This window comes from Protopterus annectens, chromosome 4.part0 (assembly GCF_019279795.1).
Source record: "Protopterus annectens isolate FY-2018-M chromosome 4.part0, PAN1.0, whole genome shotgun sequence".
NCBI classification, from domain to species: Eukaryota; Metazoa; Chordata; order Ceratodontiformes; family Protopteridae; genus Protopterus; species Protopterus annectens.
This window is the reverse complement of record NC_056733.1, coordinates 1,452,377,902-1,452,403,106: the sequence shown is the minus strand read 5'-3', so window position 1 is coordinate 1,452,403,106 and position 25,205 is coordinate 1,452,377,902. Positions and strand designations below refer to the sequence as shown.

Below are 25,205 nucleotides of genomic sequence, written 5' to 3'. Positions count from 1 at the left end.
CAAATATTAACATCTTTAACTCTGCCACATCCAGCTCAAACTCCTGTCTTTTTGTCAATGCCACTGTCTCCAACCCATATAACAAAGCTGGTCTCACTACCCTCTTGTAGACCTTCCCTTTCACTCTTACAGGTACTCGTCTGTCACAAATCACTCCTGACACTCTTCTCCACCCACTCCATCCTGCCTGTACTCTCTTCTTCACCTCTCTTCCACACTCACCATTACTCTTGAACTACTAACCCCAAGTATTTAAACTCATCCACCTTCACCACCTCTACTCCTTGCATCCTCGCCATTCCTCTGTCCTCCCTCTCATTCACTCACATATACTCTGTCTTATTCCTGCTGACCTTCATTCCTCTTCTCTCTAGAGCATATCTCCATCTCTCCAGGGTCCCCTCCACCTGTTCCCTACTCTCACTACAGATCACAATGTCATCTGCAAACATCATAGTCCATGGGGACTCCTGTCTGATCTCGTCTGTCAACCTGTCCATCACCATTGCAAATAAGAAAGGGCTCAGAGCTGATCATTGATGTAACCCCACCTCCACCTTAAACGCATCCATCACTCCCACTGCAGACCTCACCGCTGTCACACTACCCTCATACATATCCTGTACCACTCTTACATACTTCTCTGACACTCCTGACTTCCTCATACAATACCACAACTCCTCTCTAAGCACCCTGTCATATGCTTTCTCTAAGTCTACAAAAACACAATGCAACTCCTTTAACAGCTTTAACAGTCTGGTTCCTAATTTGAAGGAAAATCATATAGCTGGCTTTGGGCTACTCAGCCCTATTAACCAAGATACCACCCTGTCCCCATGTTTTGTATACTTTTGGGATACTGCGCCTTAATAATCTACTCTATACTCTGAATCAATGTCACAGATAGTTTGGGAACTATGCCCAAACAACTAAATCTCTGTCTTGTCCAAAGGACACAAGTATTGTAGGCTCTATGTACTGTTAATCAAGTCATTGCCCTGTTCCTAGGTCACAGGTATTTGGGGTGGCTAAGCCTTAATACCTAGTCATTGTTTTGAATTTATATCTCCATTCTGACCTTAGGATGCACACATCCCTAATAATGTCTCAGTCCAAAAACCCAAATCATAGACATCCTGGTTACCCAATCATAATGATTCAGCTTCAAATCTGAGTACAAATCATAGGTATCATGTGCGGGTCAACCATAATGTTCTATATTGTCCTCTCAGTCCAGGCCAAACATATCATAGAACACTCAGCCCTAATGTAGTACAGGACCTTCTAAGATGATGATTATTTATAGCATGCAGCAGGAACCTAATATAAAAAGTTAGGGAAATAAAGGATGAGAAATAGACCAAACTAAACTAGTGAAAAATATAAACGCACATTGAAAACATTTGAACATATATATGCATACATTAAATGCCACCAAAATGACCCCATTCTGCTTTAACTACTTATGTCGCACTGCTCCTGGCCTACAGAGACTTCCAGATTCCTTATAATACTATAGTATCTTCCTGTAAACATAGCCTAGATGACTGGATGGATATCCACAAATTTACTCTGAATTTGACTGATATAGCTATTGGAGGAAGGAAGTGTAGCATGATGCACTGGCAAGAAGTAAATGGTCATAATGCTTATTGGCCTTGGAATACCTGAAATCTGTGACACAGATGGGAGCCATGCCACCATATCTGACAGGGTTCTGCAGATTTGTTGTTTTAAAGCAGTATCACATAGTAGAGTAATGGGGAATGGACCAATGAAATGCAGGTTGCAAGTGCAGGTAACTTGATTTCTGTAGTCTTAGGCCTCTGAACACATAATTTAATAAGAATAGGAATACAGCCACATTAGTGTTTTACTTCAGTCGCTCATAGATGTTGATAAAACATGCATTTGTAATGTACTGATTCAGTGGCCGTGGCTGGATTATGATTAATAAAGATGTTGTTCAGCATTTTTGAAGTTACTAGATGTTAAACTAAATTATTTTATTACTTTGAGTAAAGCAGCAAGAAAAAAACATAAGTAAAAGCAAGGATTAATACAGTGTGTTTCCACAAAATTGTCTTTAAGATAATTTTGCTGATCTGATAAACTTTACTTTGACCCATTTGTCAATGCCATACAAGTACAAACATGAGATGAATGGTGAAATAACTTCAGATGCTGGAAATTATTATTATTATGCTTTGTTGTTTAATCTTGGCAGCCATTCTACTCAGATTGTTATTTTACAAGATACCCAGCAAATAAAACATTGATATAAATTGCCAGCCTGGTCTTCTTGCAGCTTCTGTTACTCTGCCTAGTTTTAGCAAAGTAACTGTGAATACATTGAAAGGATTAGCTGGGACCTTTGTGAAATTAATGTTGCTTTCATCTAGATCCTAAAGGTAAGAATTCCCTTCAAAATGTATAAAACAAATAAATGAAAATTATTGCCGCACTACTATGCTCTCCATACTGCTGTCAATCCCATATCATTCACTGTACCTCTTGGTGATAGGTATACTTTGTTCAATGTATCATTGATTTGTATGTTATTGCTTTTACCATAGTTTTCATAAACACTGTATGCATTTTTGCGCAGGTCATGCCTAAAAAGAGTTCATGGACCAGTGTACTTATCCCATTACCAAAAAATGTCAGAGTCCAGTCCAGTGCCAGAGTTACTAGAGTCAACCCAAAATTAAGGAAAAAAAACAGTCCTTCATGAAAAACATATGCCTTTAATGAACTAATTAAGCACTTTCATCCAGATAAGTATAATGGACTTCATTAGAACTGCCATATAAAACAATCCAACCACCTATATATGTTATTTAAAAACATGGTATTTATCAACCATGAAAATGATTCATTCACAGTATATAATGAAATAGAAATCAGCTACAACATTATGCAGCTTACACTAAAAAATTAAAATCACATATATATTATAATAAGCTATCAGAATGCTACACTAATATTATAATTTAGCAGCACATAGTTTAAGTATACTACTTAAAGAGATAGCAGTAGGTGTGTACTGGCATTTAGTGAGATTCTGGTTGATCTAAAGATTTATGTTAGGAAACAAAATCTTAAACTTATGTTTCAAGATCCACCCTGACAACAGGCCCTGCTGTGGAATTCACTAGAAAAAGAACTTTCAGCCCTCCTCTACATCCAACTTTACAGTTGTTTGAGAGGTTTTGTGAAAGAAATATAAGGAAATTTTATCAACAGCAGTTTGGTATGCATCACAACTTGTCCAGGGATGAAATCATTTTATTGAGAGAACTTATCATTAACAGAAAAATTAGAACTATGAAACCTAACAAAGAGGGTAAGACAGTCATTATGAATGTGATTAACTATTCTAGTGGGATGTATAACATACTTAATAATGAAGCCCAATGTATTAGTTTCTCAAGAAATGAAGTAAACATAGCATACTGTAAAACTGGTGTGTTGCTGCAGGATTTATTTAATCAGGGTATTATAGATTGCAAATTATATAAATTCTTAAAAGTTGATTACCCTGTGATTCTCAACATATTTTCTATTGCAAAAATACATAAGGATGTTGAAAATCCCTCACTTCATTCTATTGTGGCCGCTACATGTTCAAAAACTCATCCACTGCCTGTTTTTATTGATGGTAAATTAAAACAATTTTTTTAGCAACTACCCATATATTTTAAAGAATTCCTGGGACTTTTTGGGAACATTAAACAAGAGTACTTTAATGAAGATTATTTACTGGTTACCATAGATGTGACTGATTTATTTTCTTGCATTCCACATTCTACAGGCATCAACTAGTTCAGAGATGCTTATTATGTTAATGATTTTTTGTCCAGTAAAGAGATCACTATGTTGAGGAATTTCATGGAGATTATCCTTAATAACAATTTTATTTATTTTGAAGGGGAATACTTTAAGCAGTCAGTGGGTGTAGCAATGGGAGCTGCCTGTGCCCCTCTTTAAGCCAACATTGTATTGTGTTATTGGGAGCAACATTTTCTTTCTAAATCAGAGTGCATGCAATGCATAGTGATTTTTTTGCATTTTTGGATGATATATTTTTTATTTGGTAAGGTAACCTTCACAATTAAATTACTTTATGAGTTTTTGAATTTTAGTACTGATTTTTTTTAGATTTACATTTTCACATTCTTTTGATGCTATTAATTATGTGGCTGTGTTAATTATGAAAGACTGAAATGGGTCAGAGGTTTCATTTATGATTATACAGAAAACCCATTTATTCAAACAACTTTTTTCATTTTTTGAGTAATCACCCAATGTTTCAAAAAAGGGGGTTGGTTAAAAGACAAATGGCATGCATTTCAAGATTAATATCAGAAGATAATAAGTTTACTTCAGAAATTGTCAATCTACTGAAAATATTTAAGGATAGATGCTACACACAGCCATTGTTGAAATCAAAACAGAGGTTGTAGTAAAAGGAGAAATTAATAGTTTGCTCCACTTTTAGGCAACACCATACTTAATAAAGATAAACATGATAATAACATAAGTGATAACATTAAGAGCTATCAACAAACTATTGTAGTTAAGTATGGAGCTAAGAGTAATAAGATTAATCAAATAATAGTAAGTAACTAGAATTTTATTGCATACCACAATTTATACAGCCAAGTTTTAGGTGATTGACAACAATTTATATATAAGAGGCACTTTAATATCAAGGAAAAATTTGTTGATCTTAAAACAAGTAAAACAGTTAGTGGTATGAGGAAGTGTGGCACCTGTCCTGAGTGTAAATATATTTTTGAGGGGCAGAGTTTAAGGGTTAGGACATATTGTGAAGATTTTAAGTTAAAATATGACTGTGTTTGTAATTCTTCTGGGGTGATATTTATTATTTTTGTAACTTTTACCATGGTTATGTGGGAAGAACAGAACAAGCCTTGAAAAAGAGAATTAACGAACATTATTATGACATAACTAATTCCAATACTAATAATACACTACATAAATATAAACTGAAATATTGTTTAATAAGAAACTGTATTTCTTTATACCAGAAAAGGTTCCAAATAATACAAGAGGTGGGCCATGGGAGCTTTGACTTGTGTCCACGGAACTCTTATGGCAAATTAGATGAATGCCACTACACACCCCGGACTGAATGATACTATCTCTTTAAGTAGTATATTTAAACTATGTGCTGCAAAGTTATAATATTGGTGTAGAATTTATAGCATATTATTAAAATATATAGGTGATTTCATGTTTTAGTACAAGCTGAATAATGTTGTAATTGATTTTTATTTCATTATGTATTGTGAATGGATCATTATTTGGTTGATGTCATCACATGTTTTTTAAATAATATACATAAGTGGTTGGTTTATTTTACAATGTAGTTCTGATGAAGTCCATTACATTTACCTGAATCAAAGTGCTTAACTAGTTCATTAAAGTCATATTTTTTTATGAAGGACTGGGTTTTTCCTTAATTTTGGGTTGATTTCTGGTGATTCCGGCTCTGGACTAGATAGGTATCTTGCTTTTTTGGTTATTGTTTTTTCACTTGCAAGATTGTTCTCCCTTTGGTTGTGGTTGTTGCTTATCCAGTTAACAAATATATGTATGTCTGCATGTATGTCTGTATGTATGTATGAATAAATAAATAAATGCAGATGTCTTCAGGAACAGAAATAATTTTCACTGCATTTGTATCAAAAGCATCTTGGCTGACAATTGAAAATTATTCCTTTTTATTGCCTTGCTCATCTGGTAACTGGTGTTTCTCCTGCTTGTTAAATAACTAAACCTGAAAATGTGGATGAAATGCACTCTGATAGAAAAAAGGAGCAATGTTGAATTTGTGCACAGTGTTGTAGGACAGCAGGATGGTTACTTACAGTTTAATATTAAATAAGAAATAAGAAATGCTGTACATGTTTATAGATTTTCACAAATTAAACATGATCAAAACTTATCTCTTCCATCATCCAAAATCCCTTGTTTCTATGTATCTCTTGCTGTGATGAATGTTGATATTAGTCTGATGTACACACCCATCTATCATATAATGCTTTTTGTACATCAGAGAAAGCTAAACAGTTGTCATTAGTTGTAGTTTGCTGTTTCTGTACTTACCCCATGTTCATGTGTGTTCACAGCACTAAATGACAGGTGCTGTGAGAGAATCATACAGTAAGGTCATTAGTGATGTAAAACAATGGATGGCTTCCACTGTTGTGGATCCACATTTCATCATGAATCATTACAATGTACATATCAGTTTCTTCTACTTAACAGTACAAGTCTAAGCCACATTTTTAAGCAAACTTTTTTTTTTTGGAGATGACCCTTCCCCATACCTCTTAGCTGTTCAGAATTTTACAGAAATTCCCTGATTTGTTTTACATTTATATAAAAGTAATCAAACTGTATTAACAAGTTAAAATTAACAAGCATTATGTTTTACCTATATTGCTATATATCATTTAAGTAAGAATACTCTAAATTTGAGTATTGGAAATTACATTGTAAAAATTTTTTTGAAATATGAAAATTCATAATATTAATGTCTAAAACATAGTGTGTGTATGTGTGTGTGTGTGTGTGTGTGTGTGTGTGTGTGTGTGTGTGTGTGTGTGTGTGTGTGTGTGTGTGTGTGTGTGTGTGTGTGTGTGTGTGTGTGTGTGTGTGTGTGTGTGTGTGTGTGTGTATGTGTGTGTGTATGTGTGTGCCTGTCTGTCTGTCTTAGTTTAGCAGATACAGTAAAACTATAGCTGCTTGTTTCCCCTTACTGTACTTTCTGTTGAGCATTTTGAACAGAATTTCCAATTTTAAAAGCTATGAATATTTTGGCATTATTCTGAAAGTCTATGTAAGAAACAAAGTCTGAAATCTGCATGAGGAAATGATATGTCTTAAAAATGAAAGTTACAAACTGGAACATGTGCTGACTTGAAACCTTTTGTAGGATTAAACACATGAAGGAAATACAATTTTAAGAGGTAGTCAAGTGTGTCTTGTTATTCCTGAAGTGTTTTGTTTTTATGTTTCTTTTGCACTCCCTTTTATACAAGACTAACCTGATGGCTAGTGAGGGTGCTGCTTTTGTGTTATTTTCATCCAGGTCACCGACGTTTGAAGTAGTGGGAAGAACAGACTATCATATTTCGCTTATCTGGCTACTTTTACATTTGTTACTTGGCAGACAGATTACTTTTGAAGACTAATGTCCTAGGGACCATTCTTACCAATATCAGATCATGTGAATATCATTTTCAGTTACTCAAAGGGGAAAAAAGTCACAGCTGGTAATAGCAAGGATAACCCAATAACAGAGGCTCGTGCTTGTGACAGCTTTATGATTTAGTCATAGCATGATACAAAATGCACCTATCAGTAATGATGATTGTTAACTTTGTTACAGTCAATGGCAAATAAACTGTTTTTAGCAGTATAACATTGCACTATAAAAATAAAGTGCCAGAGGTGCTTATTTTTCAGAGCAAAATGTTGTGCACGTCTCCTTTCTGTCTCTGCTATTTCTTCTTCTTCTACAACTTGTTCACATATACATTTCTTTCATCATGTTCTCTGATCCTGGCTTCTTTAACCCGTGGAAAACATGCAGATGCAACAACATAACAGCTTGCACTGTGCAACTCCCCCACAGATAACAAGCATGATAGTTTGAAGTAATTTAGTTTATAGCATTTCTCCATGCAGGACTGAAAATGCAGGTATCTAGCTCAAACTTAAACATTAAAGCTGAATCCAAATTACTGAGCATTAGAGAATGGGCAGCTTTTACATCCGTACTCTGACTGTTGAATGAACATTCTCCAGGAAAGCATTAATGTACAGATAATGCCTGCTGAAAAATGAGTCTGCCACTTCATGGCAACAAATTAAGCTGCAGTGGAGTTTAGACTTTAAAGGTGCAAATGGCCGACATTATTTTATACTTGCTAAGCAGTGCTTTTGCTGTTTAGCAAGTGTAAAATTAAAAAATAGAAATTGTGTGTGTGTGTGTGTGTGTGTGTGTGTGTGTGTGTGTGTGTGTGTGTGTGTGTGTGTGTGTGTGTGTGAGTAAGAGAGTGAGAGATCAAGCAAGGAGTGGAAGCAATTCTTTAGCAATTAAGAGGTATGCATACCTTTCAACCTCTTAGCTCAAGAAATCCAGACAAGGCCTAAAATAGTGTAAGTCGAAGGCTAAAAAATATGGACAGATTTTAAGTATTGTTCTTCTAAAATTAGAAAGTTGTTACAATAACAGGAATTATGCTAACATGCATTTTCTGAAACATGTGAAAGTGTAAACCTCAAATGTAGCTCATTATTTAGTAGCTTCAACTCGCAATGATTTGTCATCAAACTACAAATTTTGTGAGGAACAGACCTAAAAATGAGTCAAAAAATCTGATCATTCTGTGAAAAATCTGGAGAATTGTCAGGTAGGAGGTCTGAAAGTTCTAATGTTTGGCACTATTAACTAAGTGTAATCATGTGAGTTTTTAAAAGTATTTCTGAATGTGTGTGTGTGTGTGTGTGTGTGTGTGTGTGTGTGTGTGTGTGTGTGTATCTGTGCGTGAACATGTATATGTGCATGCACATGTGTGAGAGAGATAGTGTGTAGATATTAAGTACTTACCAAACTTCCAAACTTATATTTTGATGTAAAATGCAATTACTACAGCAAGTTTGAAACAATTCAGAACTATTTTATATAAATAAAAATAAATATATATATATATATATATATATATATATATATATATATATATATATATATATATATATATATATATATATATATATATATAGTAATTAAAACAAACAAGCAAAAAACAATTTAACAGATATTCCATTCTCTAAGTGCAATAATGTCCTCCTTCATTAAAAATTGACTTGGTTAATAAACCAAGATGGCTAACACGCATGTCCACACTTAATGTGCTTTAATGATATGAGGTGGATGGTAGGTGAGTGCAAGTCAGATAATGTCACTGATGGAGATTAAGGACAATAAGATTGAAAGTCAGAGTATTAGAGAACAGGAGTAGAACAATCAAACAAATTCATACACATCTACTTAGTTGGCTTTCTGTTGTCATTGTCATTGTTTTTTACTATTATATATTCTATTCACAGGCTCTTCTGGCAGTGATATGACTTTTCCAGTAACCTCAGTGCTAAAGACAGATATCAGCTGTGACTATGGTAATATTATTCCAAAGTTTAATTCAGTAATAATTCACAATGAAAGTGCTCCCAAAATTATAGCAATCACCTAAATTGCAAATAATCTTCACAACAGGGCCCACCAGCTCCTTTTCCATCTGACAGTCTCTTACTACTGTCTCATGTTTATCCTCTCACTATCATCCTCCTCCTTCAAAAAGTTATTTCTCTACTTGCCTCTGCTGTTTCTTTCCATCTTACCATATCTCTTCACTATTACCTTCTGGCTTATCTATCCTGTTCACTTCTTCCTCACTTTCCTTTAGGTTTTATGCATTTCAGTAATTTAATTGTACATATGAAAAAAAAAGAAAATAAACCTGTATGTGTTCAGTTTTGTTTAATTTTTCAGTAAAGAACACTAAAGGGGGTATTCGGAAACAAATAGCACAGTGACAAGTACTAATTGACATTATTGAGTGGTTGAAAACACTTTATTGCCTTGGAGGATTACAGCTAGACATGCCTCTAAATTAAATCCAAAAACATTAAGATTAGAGGCATATCTAGCCACATTCCGTGACACTAGAAATGTTTAAAAAAACATGTAGCCATGATTAATAGTGCTGCATACAGTGCTCTTCATTTCTAAATATCTCCATGTCTTGCTCTGATCATCTTTGTGAAACCATCAAGACTGCTTATTATGTTACTTGTATAAAATTGTTATGATATTTCTCTTATATGTTAAAAGAATAAACCTGTTTTGAAAAAAAAAAGACTGCTTATTATGTATTTGTTTACTGTTGTAAGCCCAGGCAGAACCAGAAAATTGTTCATATTCACCATGTTCTATCCCAGTCATCAAATAAAATAAAATAAATCAGTTAACACTGTGACTATTTAAGTGTCTTAAGGCCTAGTTATTTTGGGTGAGTACTAAAATGTAATTTCTGAAAAAAAAATCCAAACTGTAGATGGATAAGGTGAAAGGTGGAGAGCTGGTTGAAATTAAAGCCATGTTCTAGCATCCAGATGCCATGCTTCCTAAATAATTTAAATGATTTGCTTTTGTGTTGTGCTCTTCCCCTAGGAAATTCCTTTCTATCATATCTGGAATGGCTCTCAGAGGAACCTGCACTGTACCTTTACACTGGAACGCTTCAGTCTAAGTACCTGTGAGCTTACGTGCAAAATCTGGGTGTGGCAAGTAGAAGGAGATGGACAAAGTTTCAACATCAACTTCAACATCACAAAGGTATGAGGATCACTTATGCAACATCTTTGTTGCTTCAAGAAGGAATGTGCACCTGGCTTAAGAGGAAATACTGGTAAAGTCCACAAACTAATTTATTATCTTTTTCTGATACTTCCCTTCCAAAAGTTTGTAAAATCATTCAAAGTTATGTTTTTAGCTAGCATATCAGTCTTTACTTGTCAATCCCCTTTTTTACAAGACTTGGTATAAGTCAGTACTTGCAATATATTTTTCCTGTCTCTCTGTCTCTGTCTCTTTTTATTAATTTATTTATTTGTCTAAATATGGCACCAGTTTCTGTTCCCAGTCTAAAGAAAGACATCTGAGACTGAAGTAAACACTACAAAGAAATATTTAATGCATATAGACAGGAAACTAGAAATCTGGTAGACAGCCAATATGTGAAAATAAGTGGCTTCATATTTCTTGCCTTATCATGTGTTATAGCCAGTATCCCTTTATCTCTGATGACATGATATCACAGGAGATTGGAACTATCTGATCCATGGGAGTGGATAAGCGTAGCCTTCTCCTAATTTGTCTGAGCACTTCTACCAGGGATAACCCAGGAAATGTACTAATGGAGTGTAACCTTGCTGATTAGTAAAAACTGACCCAGATTTGCTCCACAGCGTGGTCATGCAACTATTCTTTCTTTCCCTACTGTACCGTAACCTTCATGGTTTATTTCAAGATGGTCAAAAGACTGAGTCATTAATCCTTTTTTCTACACATTTTTGTTGAATGCGTTTGTTTACACAATTGAGTTTTAATCCTCTATATTATATTTACACTTCTGTCCCATTGCTGGGTATGTAGATTAAGGCACCATATTTATGGCATTAGATGTCTGAGTGCACAGGAAACAGTGCTGGAAACTGCCATTATGACAAATTGAAAGCAAAGGTCATTGCAGAAACATCTTCAGACATCTCAACTATCCCTATTTTGAGGACTGATTTATCCCTGTACATGATGTCCCTGTTTCTGAAGCTATGTTCCTATTGCCAGGCTTGATTTGATTTCATACACTTTTCTTAAATTCCCCTAATTACACGTGATTTTTGAAGCTGTCTAGTACACAGATAACCATACTACATGACCAACATACTAGTGGCAACAATTTAAAGTAAGTGGATGCACATCTTATATCTTCTTTTTTTTCAGAAGTAAAAATAAATTATGCTATGTGGTAGAATTCTGTAATACAGTTTATTATTAAAGCCTACAGATTTTACATTGTCTCTTTCTCAGCTTGTGGAGGTGAACTCTTGTTTCCATATGGAACTTTTGGAACTGTTTGACAATTTCTTCAGGGTGTGGAGGCGAACTCTTGTTTCTATGTGGAACTTTTGGAACTGTTTGACAAAACAGGTTTAGATCTGACCAGACTGGTTATCAGAAAGAATGAGTGCTGTATGAGTACACTCAGAAAGGCAATTCCAAAACTAGTGAGTTCCATTTCTCGTGATATAAATTTTACTTTGCATAAATCTAAATTTGATAATGTTTTTTCCAGAGTTGACACTAAATTAACTGCCATTAAAAGGAGGAGGGATAAAAATCTAGAGTAGGAGGATAACAATTACCACAACAAAACTGTGCATCCATAGATTAAAACTAGTGGGCATTCACACTCAGTTCCAGGAGAGGATCACAGTAATGTGGATTTTAGTTTGACTGAACAAGATTCTGAGATCCCTTTGGATCAACTACCACTTAGACACTCATATCAACAGGATCCACAGGCCAATCAAGGAATGAATACAAATCAATGGGCACTGGACAAGGAGAAATCTATGGACCAATAAGAACAGCAGAAGGTGACATCATTATATATACTGTTAGAGCTATTGGTTAATGCCCATTCAGGTACTGTTATTATTTCATCTTTTTTTAACTTTAATATTTACAACTTTACTGAACTACAAATTGGTTCTAAGCATCATGAATTGTTCCTTAAAAGTTTTTCATTAATACCATCTATATGTGCAAACATTGAGCATACCATCCCAACCTGAAAATGTTCATTAGAAAATTAAATTTATGTTTATTGTTAGGTAACTGTGATGGCAAAACTATAGGGTGTGATCTCAAATGTAAAAGTTTGTTTAACCCTCCCATCCACCCTGCTCCTACAGTGTTTGAAAAAAAAACTGTGAATTTGAAATTAGGAGTCTTCTAGAAAACAAAATGTCTCATAGGTATTATAATCTTACTAGAGAAGAAAAAGATATTCTTGTTGCCATTGTATCTAATAAAAATATTAGATGCATGAGACCAAACAAAGGAGGGGACCTGGCCATTATGGACTCCCATGATTATATATGTAGAATGTTGACTTTACTTATGGGTGAGACTATATATCTGGCTATGTCTTTAAATGAAATTAACATAGCCTACAGTGCCATAAATGCTTTATTAGAAGAATTGTTATGTTTTGATGATATTAGCATGGAATAATTTCATTATTTAAAAGTTTCTTATCCTGTGATTCCAAAAATATTTGCTATACCGAAAATTACACAGTAACCACCTTGATCCTCCATTACGACCAATAGTGACTGCTGCTGGTTCTATTACTGAACCATTCGTGAAGTATATCGATTATAGCTTGAAAAACATTTTTCAGGACTTTCCGCACATCATTTGGGATTCATGGGCTTTCTTGGACAAACTAAAGAATATCAATTGCCCTGGAATTGGGATTTTGGTTACTATAGATATGAGAAACCTTTTTTCGGTTATTCCACATGAGCAAGGTACAACATTGTTCAATGAAACCATTATGAAACATAAATGCTCAGTACGAATTATATTAGACTTATCTCCAATTTTATGGAAATTGTACTGAAAAATAACTTAATTTATTTTGAAGGAGAGTATTTCAAGCAGCTTCAAGGCATTGCAAAGGGACGACTGTTCTCCCACATACACCAATGCTGCCCTATTAAGATGGGAAGGCTAGGCAGTTTTTAATTTGAAATCATTTAAATTAGCTAAATATTATTTTCAGTACTTTGATGATGTGTTCCTCATCTGGACAGGCAATATTAAGCAATTTCATCAATTTGTCACTGAACTTGAACAATCAGCCCATTTCTTAAAATTTACTCATAATGTGCAGGAAAGAAAAATCAATGACCTTGCTTTAGAAATTATAAAGGATGGTTTGGGGAGCTTTTCTACCTCGATTTACAGAAAACCTATCTATTGTAACACTTTCCTTCACATTCAGAGTTGTCATCCAACTCATCAAAAAAGGGGTATCATAAAAAGCCAGTTCATTAGAACTTCCCGTCTTACATCAGATGACTCGGAATGTTTAATTCAGTTTAACAAACTTAAAAGTATGTTTCTTGAATGTGGCTATCCTACTAACATGATTGACCCCCTGTTTACTTATGTTCTGGATAACAGGGAAGCTATTATTCCACGATTATTAAAAAGGGTCTGAGTAATTATATCCCCGATACTCAACTGGTACAACTGAACGATCAAAAGAATAAACATTCATTTGATGCCCATAGTATCGTGCTACACTATTCTGTTTATTCTATAAATATTCAAAGAATCATAAAGAACAATTGGAAGATCCTGCATGGAGATGACCATTTGAAATCATGGTTTGGGCAACCACCACATTTCATCTATAAGAACAGTATTAACATTAAGGATATTTTAGAATATTCATCAAAACCCCATTGAAATGCTTCAGTTAAAACAAATAAATGTGGACCCTGTAGTTAATGTTCTCACACTGACACAGATCCAGACAGTGATGTGTTTGATAAAATTAATAGATGTCTTGTTAGAGGTAGATATACTTGTACCACAGATCGGGTGGTTTATTTAACTAGATGCCTTTTCTGCTCTGCTTTCTATGTGGGACTAATAATAGTTTAAACTAAATAATATACCAGCATCTATATAGCATCAATAAAAAAGATGACAAGAGTGCCTTGGCAAGGCATGCAAAGGAATGTAATAATTTTCGTATGTTCAAATTTTATATTTTGGACAAAATCTATTAAGATCCATTTAAGGGTGACTGGCAGAACCACTTATTACACAAGGAAATGGTTTGACAAATACGAACTGATGCAACCAATCCACCGGGACTTAATGATGGTATTTTCATCATGAGTGAACTTAAACATGGGGCTATGAAGTTATAATATTACTATTTTATTAACATTATGGGATTGCTTTTATACATTTTTTTATTTATGCATCATATGTATGTTCATTTATTAGGAATCTTTTATGTGTTTTACAATAGTGATATTACTAGCTGATTTTAATAAGATATATTTTCATTGTTTTATGTTTCATCATTTTTTTGGTATATCACCCCATTGGTTCATTTTTGCTATTCTCTAATTTTTTTATGCACATTAGCTGAAATAGCTGTACTACAATGTACTGTTTTGATTTATGTGATGCTCAACGCATGCTGTTTTCCACTGCCTTAATTTTTTATTGGGTTATTTTGGAAAACGGTTGGCTTTTTAGGAGTCTTTTGGCAAGATATGAAAAGGATCATAACAATTTGTTGCATGTTCATATTTTCTTTTCTGAAAGAATGTATGCAAATTTATGTATGGGGGATTGATAAAGCTACCTTTTGTTAAGGGAAATGGACTTTTAACATTTGTACCAATATAATCAGTCCACTGGGTTTCAATGACAACATTTCGATCATGAATGAATTTAAACGTAGAGACACAAACTTATATGATATATATATATATATATATATATTTATATACATATACATATATATATATATATATATATATATACATATATATATATATATATATATATATATATTTATATACATATACATATATATATATATATATATATATATATATATATGTATAGGGGTCCTAGTGCTTGAGTGAATTCACTTTTGCAAAAAAAAAAAAAAAAGAAAAAAAAACATGCAGTTTGCATGTAGATTTATTTCTACATCAACATGTAGTGTTGATTGTACAGCTAAGCAAATTGTTGCTTAGATTGTGGTACAGCGAGGATAAGGGAATATTCCCTTTTCCCCAGTGTAGTGGGTGAGAATATTAAAGTAGAGGGGGTGTAGAGGGCACAGCCCCCCACGTGGGGGTGCAGGGAGGCTTGCAACCCCCTGCATAAATGTGAGTAGTGTTTTATTTGTGTAGGTTTTTTGGCATGTTGTTTTTTTTTTTTTTTTTTTTTTGTGAAAGTGCATTTTCGATAAAATGCACTTTTGCAAAAGTGAGTCCGCTCATGTAGGTTTTGCTGAAACGTACTTTCGATCAATCAACATAGATCCAAATATATATATATAGATATATATATAAATAATTTATATGCAGTATTATTTTGAACATTCTTTACCTACACATCAGTTATATGTTTATTTACTTATTATTTCAAAATATTAAGGCTTTTCAACAACAGTGTTATCACTGTCCAATTTTATTTAGGCATATTCTTATTGCATGATGTTTAATTTTCAATGTTTTCATTGGTCCAGTCCCTTATTGGCTTATTTTTCTAGTGTTGCTTATTCTTGGCCAACTCTTGACTACAGCAGAACAAATAGTTGATTTTATCCTTTTAATTTTATAATGATGTGCACTGATTGCCCAGTGTTTGAAGTAGGTTGTTCGTTATTGGTTTAGATTTCTATTTGCTTATTTTCATGATTACTGCTTATTATTGGTTGCTTATTGAGGGGGTAACAAAATGTCTTTTTAAATGTTTTTACTGGGATAATGTATTCTTTAATTTGTTCTGATGATGTCTAAAAGCATTTGATTAGACAAAAGCACTCAACCTTTTTATTAAAGTTCTCCAACTGTTTGCTAACTGGACATTTGATTTTATTACTGTCTCTTTGATAGTGTGCTTATATTTTTCCATTATTTTGTCACTCTGTTTTTTTTAAACTTGTTTCTATGTAGTGTCTCACAGTCATATTGGGAATAGCTATTTGCTTTTTGGTATTCAAAATTTATACTAATTAGATGTTCAGATTTATGGCTGGATGTACCAATTTTCGGCTTTGTATCTATTTTCACTGTCTGCAGACTGAGAGGTATGCTTCTAGCAGTTAAAGGCACTATAATGCCATGTGTTCTAGCTCTGGTTGAGACAGCACAAGTGATTGGAGCAGACAACGTCTGAGATGCACCACAACCCTCTACTATGCTCACCCACCTCAGCTGCAGTCCATGGTAGCAGCAGGTGCTGGTTAACTCACCTGTGGCACAAGTGGATAGTCATAACCTGCAAAAGGGAGAGACAAAAAGGAGCCATTAGTATGGAGGATCTACTGCCGACAGACCATGCACAGCACAGATGCGAAAACAGATGCCTCCTACAACAAAATCAGTATCTGCCAATCTTTCGCTCTCTCTCTCTCTCTCTCTCTCTCTCTCTCTCTCTCTGTCTACCCCAATGTGAAAAGCAAAAGAGGATATCAAGTCATTATATAAATGTGACAGTGATGCAGATCACTGTACTTCACTAGCTGCCATCCCTTGCATCCAAAGAAGGTAGTGGTAAAGAGTCAATTTATTAGAGTATTTTGCTTAACCTCTGATGACAATATATGTGTCAATACATGTATTTGTACCCAATACAGGTCCTATTCCACCAGTACTACAACTTTTGTGTCATTCAGTTCATCTAGGCTGCCTACATCTGCTACCAGAGGGATCCCACTACATGATCACATAATGTCTCCTCAATGACTCTCCATCACAGTATCTGCACTGTATTGCAGGTGCTGAGAACAACACTCATTAAATATCAAAGATTGAAGTAAAACTGATTTCATGAACTTTATACCCTGACTTAGAAGGGTTCTCCATTCCATTCATGGTATGTAAAAAACTAAGCTTTGGAGAAATTAAAGAAGGTAGAAGCCAATAGTGAGTCCCCTTCTTGGTCAACAGAAGATACCATCATGACTCTAATAATCTCCCTGTGGCTCATGTAGCTAACTTTGTTGATCATTATCCCCAACCCTATTTGTTTGTGTAGATAGCCACATATTCCTGAATAAATGACAGCTTTGTCCCCCCATCAAACTTCCTATTGTCTGTTATATTTGGAAATGTCTGATGCACAGTGTAACTTAACCATGCACTGCCCAACATACCCTGTACAGCACACTGCATGCATCATATTGTTCTGCCATTGTGTAATCGTCAGAGACCACATATGTAGACTAGGTGCTGCTCTTTGCCTGCACTGCCATATACTGTATATGATAACATTTTGCCATTAGTGTCTTTGCTTGGGGAGGTTGCTCTAATGTTTGCAAAGGGTCCTGCTGTTGACTGTGTGTGTGTGTGTGTGTGTGTGTGTGTGTGTGTGTGTGTGTGTGTGTGTGTGTGTGTGTGTGTGTGTGTGTGTGTGTGTGTTTGTGGGGGGTCCCAGTAATGATTGCTGATTTGCCTGATTTCTGATGATCATTCAATGAAGCATGCAGCATGCTATCCATAGCTGACAGGCTGTAAAAGGGTCATGTACTAGTGCTCTCCCGAACATGCCTAGGCAATTCTACACTTATTTTTCCCAAACCATCAATGATTGCATCAGCCAGAGGATGATGATACCAGCTGTCATGCTGCCCTTCCATTTCCCTTTTCTTGCAAAAAACATAACCACACCCAGGGAGACTTGTACTGAAAGAAGAGGTTCACGAGGATACATTCTGTGGTTAACTGGGTGTGTTCAGAGGACCAGATAGGTTCACCCTGGCTTAGAAAACCATGATAAAAAAAACAAAACACAGTAATTTTCCTTGAGGAACTAACCTGTGTTAACCTGAAAAAGCACCAGTTACAATTCACTCTTTTTCTGTTGTGGTCTTAGGACAGACCCATACTGTGTTGTTCAATGGAGCTGCAGAGGCTACTCCTATTATGGGGAGTCTTGGAGTATTTGCTCTTGGATCACTCTGCTCTTAGAGTTACAGATAGCTTCTATGCTTATCTTTGGTAACTATAGCCTGCACATATGTCACATTTGGTATGAGATGATCAACTTCAGAAGATAATGTCATCACTTCTACAGTGCATGTGGATGCTGCTAATGAACATGCTAAACACACCTTGACAAAATAGTCCTCGGATTCCACAAAGATGGTTCCTCTAGTTTACTGTGGGTGAGCATCACTTCCAGTAAAGTGTGTTACCATTTGTCTTTCTTCTGCTCTCAGAGTATTTATCAAGGTGTTGTATATGGTAACTGAACCCTTGCAGGAGAAGGAGCATCATGCTTTCCATTAATTGGACAACTGTCTCTTGGTAGCACTATCCAAGGGATCTCTGGAAATACCACTACAATAGCTGCTGTTCTTGAGGGTGTCCAGTGAAATTAGAGGCAGTTTTGTCATGCATTCTGACACCTACTCAGAGGATTACTTTTATCATGCCACAGCTGGACATTTTGCAGCTTTAGTTGTTCTTGCCCTTGGAGAAAGACCAAGAGGTCATGGCCTTCAATGACTGGGTGATGATGCAATGAATGATCTAGTCTCAAACTCTGCTACACCTTTCGGACTTATTGACTGCCATCATCTTCTCACTGCCAGTTACAAGCCATCACTCACTCATGGACCTTCTTCTGAATTGAAACCTCTACCTCCAGTTCATAGAGAGGCATACAGTCCTCACCAGTCTCTTTGTAGAGCTTTCCTTTCTGCAGCTGAATGGATCAAAGATTTTGACAACAAACATTTTATTTGTAGTCTTGGAAGCTCACTTACCTTCCTTCATAGCATGTTGAGTGAGATTCTGACATCTGTCCTTTGAATATTGTTTTAACAAATTACTTTCTGGAATTTTTAAACCTTTCAACACAGTAAATCATTCCATATGTTGCAGAAGAGTAATTTGAAAGTTTTAAAAATTCTCTGAACATGTCATTCTCATTTAAACCAAAGCTGAACACTACAGTTTTAGAATTCATGCCACTATCAGGAATTGTGATTGTTATATATAAATTACAGTGCATCTGGAGCAATAACTGTAAGTCCATAACACATCTGAAATGTTTCTCCTATAAACAATTAAGACAGAATAATTTATAAAGTGATTGTGACCACACTAGCTCTACAGTCCACCACCAAAGATTGAAATTAGCATCCTTGCATCAAGCAACCTCCAAACCCCTAATGATGGGTAAAATGCCCACATCTCACAAACTCATATAATGCTATCTCCATGGTCATATCATACTGAGGTAAGATGAAACTTGCCCATTAAAGTACATAGCAGTCTTGCACATATAGTGATCCTGCAGAGCCTAAAGATCTACCCTTTGACCCACAGTCAAATTTATTGCCTGTCAGCTGTGTTTGTTCAGTTAAGCCCATGCAGCTTGTATGCAATAACATGTAAGGCAGACATCTAAAATATCTCTCAAAGATTTTCTAGGGAGGATACCTACAGCAAAATTTAATTTGAAGATTTTGAAAAATGTAGTATTTAACAGACCAAAGATGTCTTCTTTTAGTGAAGAAAGTCTTCACAAAAAAAACTTGTCCTAGGTATTAGTGGAAAAGCAAAGTGGGTGACAGATACCCTTGTCTAATCCCTGAGTTGGGGTTATTAGAGTAGAAGGAGGCTTGAGTTAAGTAAGCTCACAGGCTTCTAATAATAGATAAAGCAGTAGCTACAAGAAGACTGGAGATCCGCTGCATCATCCCAGTTATTTTATTGAGCACCTATGCACCTGCCACTTCACTATTTTCCCATCTTCCATCCATTTCAAGTTTCTTTGAATCCCCTTTCCCCTTGTTGACATGTACTCAACCACTTTATCTGTACAGTCATTCCAGGGCCTTTCAATCTTCTGCAATAAAAAAGCTATTTCATTTAAAACTGGACCGTCTATATTCTAGCTGTCAAATGCAGCCTGTCCTTCTTCCTATATGCTTCCTTCTTAAACCCTTCCAGCCACTGACCGTAGCTTTATGGTACTCTGCTTCCTCATGTCCTCCAAAGTATATATACACAGACCCTTCAATCTTTCCTTCTGTTTTAGTACCTTTTCTCCTTACTATCACATCAGTCCTGTGCTAGACATTGTGAAATAGAAGTGTCTGTAAGGCATGACAAATCATAAACCTATTCCTAATGTGGCTTTAGTTGCCCTCACACAATACAAATTACATCTGATTTTCATAAGTCTGCCCTGACTTGCTATAAAACTAGACTATCATATTGATATTTGTAAGAGTATATTTGCAGTGCACTAAATGACAGAGTTTAGGTATGACTGTCATTCCCAGAATTTTTCCAAGTCCTTTCTATTATAGCCACTGTCTTCCTCAGATTACTAAATGTTATAATTATTTGGAGTGTACGCTCTTATCTGTCTTCACACTGTGCTAATTTTTCCAGGACATGCTGAGGTCTATTTCTTCCACTGACTACTGCTTCAGTTTTGTTGTTATAAGCAAAGTGAGTTACCTTATTTTCCACTCCGCTGATCATGTTACCTGCAAATAACCTTGAATGGGATAGGTTCAAGTCAACATCTGTCATACCCTGTTGGCACCCTTCTTCTTACTAGACACCTCCTTCCAGGTACTATAGTTACTACCCTCTGCTTTCTTGTCTGTAAATAATGTCTCTATCCATAACATGACTGGGTCCCACATCTCTTCCTTTTATTTTCCACACAAGCCTCCTGCGTTTTTCACTATATCAAAAATGTTTTGAAACCTAGGTATATTAAACCCATTGACTTTCTCTTGTCTATTTCAAGTATATCCTAGTCAAAAAATGTGTCAGACTGGACTGGGAAGATTTTCCTTATGTGAAGTCATATTCTTGTCCACTGCATAGGTCCTTAGATTGCCATAACTTAGGAACTGCACAAAATTCTTTGCATTACTTTTCATATCACAGGAGTGGAGCTAATTGACATTTAACTGCCTCTATATTTCCTAAAGCTATGCTGATGCAATAGATAACCTCACTCTAGTTTTCTAATGTCGTCCCTGAGTCCAAGAAAAAAAATGTACAGTTTTGCTAAATTCCTGCATACACTGCCAACCTATTTTAAGTTCTCACTATAGCAACTTATCCAACTAATATATTTCCATTCCTTGGCATTGTGTCTTACTTTCCGCCTTTTCCTCATCACTTCTCTATTTTCTACCTCTTTGAATTTCTTTGTCTTTCTTCATTTCTTCCTTCCTCCCTTCCATGGTGGCATCCTGTAAACGTACTGTTTCTTTTTTTAAACAAAGGTGATTATTGTATTTGGTAGTTCTGTCTGGAACTTGGTTTCTTGGTATCCCTTACTATGTGCTCCTCCTAGCCCAGAGTGTTGTCAAGTCCCAGTGTTTGTGAAGAATGATTTTACCTACCTACAATCTCCCACTCCTTTTTCCCCATTTGCTAGGCAGTCCTTTCTCAGATTTTGTCTTGGCTTTCTGGACAGCAGCAGCTGCCTTTTACTAACTTCCTCATATTCTGCTTTACCCAACTGCAACCCACTTCAAGTCTCAGCCTTTTATAATCTACCCACTTTCTTTGAATGGATTCCTTCAGACAAGGCAGATGCCTTTCCCAACCATATTCTTTTCTCCTTCTGGCGAAGTGTTCTTTGGGTTCTTTACTTCTGCCTTAATACACCATGACGATTCTTCAGCCTTTTGACATTTCTTTCCGTAATATGTCTGTATCCCTCATATCAAATTCTTCTCTGACAAAGTCTCAGATGTGATTCTTGTTACTTTGCTTTGTCTCTCTTCTGGCATCTGGAATCACTGGATGTCATAATCACTGTTACTTTCAGCTTCTTAGTTCATATCTGTCTAATCCCTTCCTCAGTGGTGAAGAATAAGTGTGACACATAGATCTTACCCCTTTTTTGGAGAAGTTACGTTCTGCAGAAAACTTCTCTATCTGTCACATATTAACCAGATTCTTCTCCTGATGTGTCCTTGAGCATCTTAATTTTCTGTTGGAAGGAAGAGGTCCCCCATTTCTGGGTCTTCTTTCCTTTGCCTATTTCCTGTCACTGTTTTAAAGTCTTTTACTGCCCATTTCTCCCTGCACTTTCCTGCAACCATCGATAAGGTTTACGTTTTAGTGCTTTCAGTCTGAAAGCCAGTAGCAATATCCCTTCCTTTATCTTAAAGCCATTTCCTCTACTATTTCCCGAATTCCATTCTTCAGATAGACTAAAACCTCTTTCTCCCACCTCTTACTCATTCTGGTTTTCCTAAATAGCCTACCTTCCACTTATGCTAGTTCTTGGTACCAATCTGTGTGGCTGTTGTTTCTGTAATGCATGTGGTGTTAATATCTCACTACAAGGGTACCACATTTAGCAGATCTATCTTATTCAATAGTGTAAACGGCTAGTGAGACAGTCCATCATCCAGCATAACAGTATATTACAGGTTTTCCTCCATATCACATTCCATTTAAGTTTCATCTATCTAGTCGTTTAATTGAGAGTCTTTATCTTGCTTTCCCATAGCTTTAGGGGAATTTGGTCCTGCTGTAGTCTGTAGCCCAGCATTCAGCACTTACTTCACATTTATTTCTAAAATGTGGAATGTCTTTCAGAGATCAGTTTTTAGTTGCTCCATGTTGAGATGGGGAAATGTGTTGTTTTTCTGTGAGGTATTACGTGATAGTGACAGTTCAGTGTCTCAGAGCATGTGTAGGTTAAAACATAACTTACGTCATGGTTTTGCATTTAGGACAACATTTGCTTGCCATTTCTTTTGTAAGCTGCTTTTCGGCAGTAATTAAATGAAGTTTAACCACTGTGATCATTCTGATGATGAAGCACTTCCACAGGAATGGAACAGACAGGTTCCATGTGGTGACACTGCTGTTAATGTTGGTATGCCAAACATTAAAATATGAGCTGTAAAATCAGGTTTTGGCATCCCCAAATCACTAACATGTTTTACTGAGTAACCAAAGGTGATGACATAAAAGGACTGGATAAGGTTTCTGAAATTTACATTGCTCTGGCAACATTTGGCATAGCCAGGCATACACCAAGTATGCCATAGTATTCACTTAAAAAAGTACTTATTTATTTTATACTAAGAGGTGTGATATTTTTTTTATTTGGCATTTATTTATGTTTTATGGTCATACATCTTGTTAAATGGATTTTTTTTCAGAATTCCTGGTTGGCTATTTTTTTCTGTTTGTGCTTAACTTGCACAGTCTGTAGTGAGAGGAATTACACTGTCATTTCTGCCAAACAACTCCAAAAATGTTGACTAGTCCCCTGTATGGAAACTTGTCTGTCAATACTAGCTACCCTCTTCTTGGTTTCTGCAATGTCAGAAGTATTGTATCTTGATTTAGCTTGAACGAAGAACTGAACAAACAGCTGCTTAGTTTTTATAAAACTGTCAATCTATGGAATTTCCCATAAAAGTAAACTGAGCATAAAGCTCCCATCTTTTCTCATATTTGTGTATTTCTTGTGTAAAATCTATCACAGTCTAACCTCAGTAACTTAGAGGCTTTGTGCTGCATTAACCTTCTGTGTTCAGCTGTTGATATTCCTGTTATAGCTTGGACTTCAACCACTAAATCATTTTATTTCTTGGGACAATGCCAAATACTAATACTCTTTTTATCACTGGACATCCTAAGAACCCTGTTGCTGCCTGTCTTCTATGTCAATGACATCTGCCTGAGTTTTTAGTTTTAATTATATTTATTAAATCTTAATTGGATTAAAGTGGATGTGAATACTTTGGGGAAGGTTAACTTTGCGTTTTTAATTTCTGTAGTTGAGTGCATGGACTGAAGTGCAGTGAAAATGTGAGAATGGAAAACAGCATGGCTGTCTTGTGGGAGTAGGACTTTATATGAACAATGGTGTAGTTAATTATAACTAAGCTAGAAAAATATGAGCAATTTTAATGATTACTTTATATGTTTGTGATGCATGTGTTTTTGCTATAGCTAGATTTGTTGCTTCATATTTCATATATATTAACCTTATTCAAAAATTAAAATATACTCAGTGCCAGAATATGCTTATTTACCTTAATAAGAAGCTGATAACCTTTTTTTTTACCCACTTCTTTGTTGTGCAGTAATACAGCATACCCAGTCCAAGGCAGGGTTTCACTGCAGGGGTGAGGGATGGGGTCCTAATGTTTGATACAACCCCAGACAATAGAACTTCAGGAGGGGCTTTGCTGCCCATATCTGCTTAGTTCATGGTAATCCGGAGGAAATGTGGAGAGGGTATTTAGTATACATGAACACATGTATATTAATATAAATATAAATACAAAGTGCAACTGCACTGCATATAAGTAGTAGGCTGAAAATAAAATGCTATTTATAGGTTCATAGGCTGGTACTAGGCTATCGGCCCTAGGACCTATACAAGCCTAGCCATAACAGTTCCCCCTGGCTATTTCTTCCCACAATATTTACTTTAATTTAAACAGGTTCGGTAGTTTATACAACTGATAATGAAGTAGTTTATACAACTGATAATGAAGTGGTAGACCAAGAGGTCATTATTTGCCACTACCTTAATGTGACTTCATCCATTCCTAGTGGAGTAGTGCAGCTAACGGATATATGTTTATTCTGAGGAAACAGTTGTCAGTAAGACTTATACCTAATTATATTGTTAGTAGAGTGGTATGGCTGAGCTAAAAATATAAAAACATGAAAAATACTGTGTGTGATTTACGTGCACACACACATTTTATATATATATATATATATATATATATATATATATATATATATAT

The 25,205-nt window shown here is 35.5% G+C and overlaps 1 protein-coding gene across 1 annotated transcript in view; it reads left to right on the top strand.

Annotated features, from left to right (window-relative positions):
* Positions 1–25,205, top strand: part of UNC5A (unc-5 netrin receptor A) — a 1,914,539-nt gene that overhangs the window by 1,662,215 nt on the left and 227,119 nt on the right. Inside the window, exon 13 of the mRNA XM_044069905.1 lies at positions 10,271–10,435. Within this exon, the coding sequence (XP_043925840.1) occupies positions 10,271–10,435 (165 nt within the window). The remainder of the gene's footprint in view (positions 1–10,270; positions 10,436–25,205) is intronic.